At 39.8% G+C, this 9069-nt stretch overlaps 1 protein-coding gene across 1 annotated transcript; it reads right to left on the minus strand.

Moving 5' to 3' along the window:
- Window positions 1–1553: 1553 nt before the first annotated feature.
- Window positions 1554–8175, minus strand: LOC143172762 (granzyme A-like). The gene is made up of 5 exons (XM_076362511.1): window positions 8115–8175; window positions 7886–8027; window positions 5111–5258; window positions 2478–2744; window positions 1554–1742 (listed from the first exon to the last, which is right to left on the minus strand). Exons 1-5 carry the CDS (start codon window positions 8173–8175, stop codon window positions 1581–1583), a joined length of 780 nt encoding a protein of 259 aa, XP_076218626.1. The 3' UTR covers window positions 1554–1580.
- Window positions 8176–9069: the final 894 nt, after the last annotated feature.

Raw genomic sequence — 9069 nt, forward strand, 5'->3', positions numbered from 1 at the left:
CAGTATATTATTCTTTCCACTTTGACATCGCTTCCCCTTTCTTTCCCCAGTTTTTCCCAGTTTCTCTCTGTGTTCCAGGCCTAGGCCAGTTCTTACTGGCATCTCTCAAGGTCTTCCCCCGACCTTCAGTGAGAATTGCATCAAGCCCCCATACACCACATCAGCAGGTTTTACTGCACCATGGCTGACTACCAACCCAGCTTTGCAGTGTCCGTTTGCTCCTTTATCCGCACAGCCTTTATGAGACAGGGCTTGCTCTGCTCAGCGCAGTGACACGGCTGCTGGTCAATAATCACGGCCAGTATGTTGATGTGTTGGAATTATTTATTCATGCCTCTGCAGCATCCCAAGGTTTACAGTATTCGGTACATATTAATGCAATAACCAAAGAAGCAGAGAAACCCTGCAGATGGTCACTTCTAAACTGTTGGCAAAAAAAGACCTCGAGGATATTTGGAAGATAATGGGAATACACCAAGCTAACCACAGGCATCTTCAGAAACACAGCAGGTCCTTCTGTTAGTAGAAGTCTGTTGAAATCCATAGCAAAATTCCTGTTTGTTTTGACAGATGTTAGATAGGCACTGTGTTAGAGAAGTATAATTACTCCCATTACAATCAGTATTTATACTTTTTTCAACAGACCATTCACTGAAAGGGTGAGATCATGAACCAAGCTGTGAGAAGAGATTATTATTTTGTTGATTTGATCACAAAAAAAACCAAAAATTGGGTAAAATAATCTAGGAAAAAAGAGAAAATTATTTTTTTCTCTCTCATAATGGAAGATTAAATGGAAAAATGTTTATCTGTTTAATACTTTAACTCTTTGAAAATGAATTTAGTTAAACAAATATTTAGTAATGGAGAACTGAAGTATTTGGTTTTGAAAAACGTCACAGCAAAATATTTGAACGCTTAAAGCTTTTGTTCTGTTTTTTCTCATTCAGCAGACATCTCATTCACTATCAGTCTGAAATTGAATTTTTCTGTAAGTACACATTCAAAAATGTTGCCTCATCCCAGGCATAATAAGGTGAGCAGTACTTTCCTATCACACTAAGAAGTAAGGTGAAGTCCAATACAAATTGGACAAAAAACTAGCGATAGGACGAGAGGAAATGGCCTCAAGTTGCGGCAGGGGAGGTTTAGATTGGATGTAAGGAAAAATTTCTTTACTGAAAGAGTGGTGAAACATTGGCACAGGCTGCCCAGGGAAGTGGTTGAGTCCCCATCCCTGGAGGTATTTAAAAGACGTGTAGATGCGGCACTTAGGGTCACGGTTTAGTGGGCATGGTGGTGTTGGGTCGACAGTTGGACTCGATGATCTTAGAGGTCTTTTCCAACCTTAATGATTCTATGATTCTATGAAATTGTGTTATCTAAGAGGCAGTTTCCTACTAAAGATGAGTAAACATGTTATCTGTACAAAGGGGAACATTTTGAACTGTTCTCATAAAGCTGTGGTGGTGTTAGTAAAGCTGTGAAGTTGGGAGGTACTATTTAAAGGTGGCGCACTAAAGCAGCAGCACCTAGTTCTAATGCACAGCAGAGTATTCATTGAAACAGTCTTGCCTGTCTCATGGATCTCTGTGAAGGGAAATTATTTTTTTTATCCAGTCAATATATTTTTCAGTCAGTCGTGTGTAAACTCCAGGCATGTGTCTTCTTCCACATCTTTTTCCAAAAGAAACAATCCCACTGTATCGACCAGCACAGATTAACGGCCCACCTGAATCGCCCTAGAACACAAAATAGAAGTAACTATTAATGTGTGTTTGTTGCTCTCCAGAGGAGCATGCAGTACCACCTGCAGTGCATAAACACGTTTGGAAAACTACTTCTAATCTGTTCCAACCTATGAAATGGACTAGTTGGCTTACGTCACTTCATGGGAGTGGGGTGAGGTATAAGGAGCCATTGCTTTTAAAGCCTGAGGGAGCCTTTGTAAATGTTGTAGACCAGCACAGTGCTATCATAATTCTATTTCAAAAGGTATATTTTTATTGTTGGTATAGATTGATTCTTACTTCTTTAGCAATTGGCTTTTCTGGACTCAGCACAGAAGACATCAAAAGCAAGATCCAAACAGCACTTTTGAGTGTACAGTTAATTCTGTACTATTCAGATGTTGACATCTGGAAAGGATCAGATGATTCAGACCCTGAAAGTTCTTCTTCTCCGATAACTACAGGTGGTGCCTAAGGGGAGCACCTTAGCTAAAGAAATGCACCTGAAGTGAACTGAGGTAATGCCAGACTCAAATTCCCATATTCTTCATCTTGTTGTGTACATTGACCTAAACTACTCGAAGTTTTAACACTTCCTTTTCACAGCAATAAAGTCTCTTACAAACGTGGTTAAAATCACTGTGAATCTGGTCAGCCTCATTAAGTGTCTAGCACTCCTTTGTTCCCAGTGAAAAGGGAACCATTGTTAAAAGCACATCCCCTCCTCTTTGTAACTTTGCTTCTTACCTGGCAAGCATCTCCCTTGAAAAATTTATTTTTCCCTACAGCACACAACATGTTGCTGGTTATTTTTGCATAATTTCCATATTTGCTCTCACAGCTTTTTCTACCAACAATTTTAAGAGTTGTTTTCCGAAGATATTTTGATGGCTTTTGTGAAGATGTGACTCCCCAGCCAGCCACCTTGCACGTTGTGCCAGGTTTGGTATCTTCATAAGAGTCAGGCAGAGGCAAAAGTTGCACAAATTTATTCAGCTTTGCAATACCATTCAGCTGGAAAAAAGAAGAAAAAAAATGCTTTCTCATGCAGAAAAGGGAGGAAAGTATAATGTAGTTTCAATTGGCATTTAGACTCATTTTACCAGTACTTTCCTTATAAATCAGTTTTCAATATTTAGGAACTGATCCTGAGCTTAATTGCCCTTTTACAAATCCAAAAGAATTTTCCTGGTGTCTGTATAGCAATCCCCTATCTACGGCAGCAGTAGTGAGTTCAAGCCTAGCTTCCCATTGATTATAGTAGGAAATTAAAAACCTGCACAGGAGTTAGGCTGTTGGATCTATATCCTATCTGAGAACCTCACTTGCCACTGAACTTCTGTGTTGAAATCAGACTCTGGTGCTTGACTGACACACAGAAAGGTCTCAAAGCACAGCGCAATGTACCCAGTAACAAAGATGAAAACAAAAGCTATAACCAATTAGACATGACCACAGTGACATAATTGGGGGAAAATGAGGTCTTGAACTCTTCAGACTGCCAAGTTTTTGCTCTGAGAGATTCAAAAGGCATAAATGATCTGAACTGTCTGTGTTTTATTGGCCTTTACCTGACAGATTCATCCTTCAGTAATTTAAGCCTGTAAATGAAAACATAGCAAAACACTAACACATATCCTCAATGTGCTTGGTAAGGGCTCACAGCTACTGAACAGACATTTTCTGTTTTACACACGATCACCGCACCATGATTCATTTCACAGGCTGTCAATACATGTTGCTGAATGGTTGTCAGTTAAACAATTCTGGCTTTATACCTTTTAAAAAAGGCACTCCAACAAATCACAAGTTTACCCAAAAAATCCTTACAGTTTATTATCGTCAGTGCTGGTGGGAATTTCCAAAATGGAAAGTTTATCCCAAGTCACTTAGTACTGCATTACAGCAGAACTGTAGAGATGGGAGGTGAGCCCTGGTACTAACGCTATCCCTGCTCCTGTGTCAAATTCAGACAAAAGATTTTATGGTATCCATGTCATTCTGGAACAGAGTTATAACTTTCACCTCTAGAAATACTGATTTCTAGCAATCCATTTTGTTATTGTGTTCACAAAAAACCTGGTGCTCCTGATAAGTTGCTGGTGGCCACAGGAGAAGCCAGTGAAATGAACCTCTCTGCCTTTGCAATGAAGCAGATGGAGAATACTCACTAACATCTGGGGGAAGGAGCCTCTCACGCTTGGGCAGTGATAAGTCAGTGGAGGCACAGATGTCTGTAAATGCTCCAGCTAGTTCCAGAAGGGGACATTGCTAGTTTCCTCCCTGTGTCATTGTCATACCAAACTGGTGATACTAGCTAAACATTAGAAATCAGGTTCAAGTCATCACTTCCTTTTCCACATAATTCCACCAATTATTTCAGAAGTGTGGTAATATTCATAATATACTGTACCTAGTCAATTATTTTAAATATACATATTGATATTTCACATAAAGCTATTTCTTCATTATCACAGGCCTAACATTAAAGCATAGCCTAAATAAAGATCCATCCAAGATTTCTTAGGCATCGTACTGAAGTCATGATATTTCTAAAGGTATAGGAAAGATGATGTACAAGTCTTATCTTTCTCAGGGACTTTGGACCAGCACTGAAACTGCTGGTTCCAGGAAGGAAATCCTCCAGAACCATTTGACCATCTACAGGTTTCCGGCATAGAGACTGCCCTCTCCCTATTCAAAACACCCATGGCTGCCTCCATGTCAATCTCAGTGCTGGATTAACAGAGTTCTCAGTGCAGGGACACATGAGGCATGAGCCAGGCTGAGCAGGAGCTGGTATGCAGGAAATTCTTACAGCCCTGCCACACTTTGGCATTCAGGACGATGATGTTGGCAAGGACACCTTTCCATGCTTCATTCTGCAGTGTCCTGAGCCTTCTTCATTATGTGACCACTCTGTGCTCCTAGAGCTGAATTCATCTATGATGTCCTGTATTATCCATACTTTTACTTTATGTGGTTACCCCAAATAATTAACAGTAAGTTTCATCCCCATTTTTGCTTAGTCCAGCATAAGGTATCCCTTTGGAATACAGCTGTGACCCAGACTCCATTGCATACATCACTTCAGCACTGCCTTTGAAAAATTACTAAAGAATGTGTTTTGGGGTTTTGGAGGGGTTGCTGCAGTGAGTGGGTTAAAGGGAGTTTTAGAGCACGGAATGGGCTTGAAATGTCATCCCTGCTCACAGTGCCAGTGATCCTGTAACTTTATCTGGATTAGTACAACTAAAAGCAGGGTGTTCTGTGATATTGTTAAGCTATCTAAACAATGTACTCTTCGATATCAAAGAATAGCCAAAACAATCATCAGCAAAATTCCTCTTATAATAATACAACAGTAATTAACACAATACCTTGAGGAGCATTATATCATTTTCCTTGGAAGACCTGTCAAACTGAGGATTAGGAAAGTAGTGCATAACCTTAAATATCTGCTGTTCTTTTTCAGCTATGGATGCTTGATGGGCTCCAAGAACAACTCTAACTTCTGATTTGTTCAATCTGTAATTTAAAGAAAGTACAGGGAGAGAAGGTCACTACTGGAACTGAGCAGCATCTCTCAAGATAATCAAAAGACATGTAACATAATACTCACAATTTCATTTTACAACAACATGATTAAAACATAGGGAAGGATATTGTTCATTTCGATGTTTTGACATGAGCTTGTAATTTCCTCTACAAAGTAACATTTCTTTACTGTAAATCTAGTTTGGTGAAATAACGGTGTTATAGCTGACCTTCAGGGATTTCCAGAGTTTGGAATTAATTTCATGAAAAAGCCTGCTGGCTTTTTAAGGAGAGTCCCTTGCACAAGGACTGCTGGTGCTGATGCCTTTCATTAATCTTTTAATGGTCTCCTTTGGACTTAGGACCTAATCCTGCAAAGGACTGAAACACACCTGATTAATAATAGCATGTAGGTTGTCTTGCTGACATCAGTGGGATGCCAGTACACATATCAATACTCAGTACTCATTCTGAGCATTATGCATACAGGTAAGTGCTCTACTAAAGTGGACTTCTTTAATATTAATGAAAGTTTTGTCCTTAACTTCACTAAATACAGGATTCAGCCCATTAAGGAAGAAGGATGGGTGTTGCCTAACTCAAGACACCCCTATAGTGAATATTAAAAAGGGAGACTGCCAAAACCCAAAGAGACTTATATGTCCAGTTCCTGCTAATAAACAGTAAGAGTTAAGCCTCTCATAAATCTCCCTCTCCCCCAAGCTCTCTGAGTATTATCAGAAATGTATTTATTAGAGTTTGTCTTTCTTCATTTTGTCCTGCTAAACTTAATGCAGCCCAGTAAGATGACATTGCCAGAAGACATACTACTGGTTTCCTGTGCTTCATCTTCAGAACACAATCTCACTACATACAGGACAACTTATTCAAGCCAGAACAAAGACTTTATCAATCCAAACAAAAAAAAGTTACTTTCTTCATTCCAGCTGCATGTCTCACTGAAAGATACAATTCATTTATTTGTATGTGAATGTTTGCTTGTGAAAATAGCTGCAAAGGCAGTGCTGGATCCTAAAAATTTCTCTTTTTATCTATGAAGCACACTTACACAGTGAGAATGATATAAGACTCACAAAACTCCATCCCTGGGACTCTTTCATGTATCATCCCCAACAGAGGTGCAACTGCTGGACTTGCAGAAAGCCCAGGCAATTGGCCACTCTGCATACAGAGAAGCTTGGGGGGAAAAAAAAACCAAAAAAACCCACTGCAACTTCATCCAGGTCTCTGATAGGTTGCTTGCAGGCCACACAGAAATTCATGTTGCTGGATTAATGCTATTTTATCTAAGACAAAAATTATTTCAGAAGTGATTATCACATAATATTCATTAGTTAGGAAGGCTTACATGCACTGCAATTGCACCTGCTAAGAAAAGTCTAGACATAGCCTAGGGCTGGGTGGGTTTTGCATGGGCATCATCATATAGCTCAGGAGAAGGAGACCAGACAGATATTGTTTCACTTTGTCCCAGTGACAAAGACTCAAAGTTAGCCCAAACCAATGTGCTTGTTAGAAAACCAAACCAGTGACCAGAGCTGTCCTCTCCACAGGACCAGATACAGCCAGTGCCCTTTCCACTGAATAGCTCCCAAATCTGAATTTTTATAACCATAACTAACTGGATATCTCTAACCCACTAACTCAAGAGTGAGAGACTCCAGCTCCCATCAAAAAATCCCTTCATTCCAAAGACGAAGGCTTGGCTTTTGTTTTGTAAATGTTCAAAACAGCACATGCTGTTCTACCCTTACAAAAAATGCAACCAAACCTGATTCAGCTGAAGTGTGGAAGTCAAATTCACTTAGAAAGAAGGAGCTGTGTCCACTATTTTAGACTAACTGATGAAAGAAGGCCGGCTGAGCTGCCCACACTGTGTTTGAGGAGGTCAGGCTTGCACAGGTTTATTGTAATTGGTTTGCTTTTAGTTACTCAAATACAGAAAAAAAATTGGAGAACTAAAATAGGAGTTAGAAAATATTTTAGCAAAAGCATGGGCATTTTACTTCCTAATGTGAACAGTAGATGTCCTCCTTACCCTGAGCCAGCTGTTCAACAGCTGTGCCAGCCTTGGGGTACCCCACCTGAGAGAGGGGTGCTTGTGCTCACATTTGACTTGTCAAAAGGACAAGGCTCCTTGTCATAGTCATGACTGACATTCAGTTTTTCTGAGCCCAGGTCACTTAAAATGGGAGGAATCTTGTTTCCATCTAATTCAGCTTCATCTCTCAGGGTGTTTTGAGGCTTAGTCCCAGGCACACAGGTAAGATTTGTTTAAAGCACTTTGGAATATATCCCTGTCTCTAAGACGCTGCTGTTTCAGATGCACAAATAATGAATTGGGTCTTTTATCAGCACAGTCTGTATCCTGTAACACTGGCAGGATCTGACTAATGAAGGTAACTCTACACAATGCAGATCAGTAGTTTACAAAACAACTTAAAACAGAATGACAAGTTCTTAGATCAGTTTAGTGAGAGAACTGCAGCTTTTAACAATTCTTAAGAAATCAATAACCACTTTTCTTTACTTACAGGCTTGCACACCATGCCCCACCTCAATGAAGAGTTGAAATTGCCCCAGTATAAGATACTTACTCACAATGCGCTGCTGTCAAAACCCATTGCTTTCCCACAAGAGCTCCTCCACACACAGTTAAATTCTTTGTCTGGATAGCAGCCATAAAAGGCCAGGAATGAGGACGCACGATGTGTCCTCCAATAATGTCCATGCAGCCATCTGAAATGCAACAGAAGTGCAATTATGTTACGCGTTATCCAGAGGAAGTAGGAATTTGGATATTTTTATCCTTAGAAGAGTACTTACATCTCGGGGGTAGGATAACAGCAATTAGAGAGAGCAGGAGAGCTAACAGGTAGCTTGTCATAGCTGCCGCTATTTACTGACAAGAACATTGTAAATTATGATACAGTCTTTTCTATTTAAATGTCCCCTACAGGAAATGGTGGTTGAAACATTTTATGAATAGCTCCCTCTCTTGAAGTTTCCCTTTACATCATTAATATCATATTACCTTAAATGCAGCTTGGTTTCTTTAGTTTATTTCTTCAGGTTTCTTTAAAACCTGCCTGTTTCTTGAACCCCCAACATGTGTCAATATTAATTGGTCCAAGTCTTACAGGAACTTCAGCAGCCCTTCACCACAGGTATCATATTAGAAAACAAGCACATAAGAAAATTCCTGAGCATTACATGGGATGAATGTATAATAAAACCTAAGCGTCTCAGAGAATTCAACGCTCTTCCAACTTTAAAGAAAAAAATAAAAGGAAATATGTGAGAAGAATGAAACTGGCCATCTTCAAGCAGATGAACAAAAGGGAGAACGAATACAAGGGCCACATGAAAAGGCTTCACAGAACACCAGTGAGAGGGAAAACTCAGGGCATGTAGAGTATAAAAGCCATTCCCAAACTGTGGACCAAGATACCACAGCAGCCAGCAAATCCTCTGCAGAATTATACTGCCCAGGTAACATTTTCAGTTGAAAGACTGAAAAAGATTCATTCATAAGGTTTATGAGAGCCACTGGGAATTGGCAGGCATCTGTTGTCTGAAAAGTTTAGGAACACCTGACACAAAAGACAAGCTACACACATGGAGGGCAGAGCAATTTGCATTTTCTTAGCAATTATTTTTGAGGGTGCAGGATTCAGATGCAGAAAACCCTAGAACGTGCAAGTGTCAAATGCAAACAAAATATCTAATCAGTGTTCACAAGAAAAAGATAAAAAGTCACAGTGGTGGGAGAGATATTTCT

The sequence above is a fragment of the Aptenodytes patagonicus genome, chromosome Z (assembly GCF_965638725.1).
Source record: "Aptenodytes patagonicus chromosome Z, bAptPat1.pri.cur, whole genome shotgun sequence".
Lineage (NCBI taxonomy): Eukaryota > Metazoa > Chordata > Aves > Sphenisciformes > Spheniscidae > Aptenodytes > Aptenodytes patagonicus.

Excerpts from the sequence above, each read along its gene's own strand:
- LOC143172762 (XM_076362511.1), bottom strand. The coding sequence starts at position 8,175 with ATGACAAGCTACCTGTTAGCTCTCCTGCTCTCTCTAATTGCTGTTATC. Across the intron at positions 8,028-8,114 it reads TGTTATCCTACCCCCGAGAT|ATGGCTGCATGGACATTATT; the intron begins GTAAGTACTCTT and ends GTTGCATTTCAG. Across the intron at positions 2,745-5,110 it reads ATGATATAATGCTCCTCAAG|CTGAATGGTATTGCAAAGCT; the intron begins GTATTGTGTTAA and ends TCTTTTTTCCAG.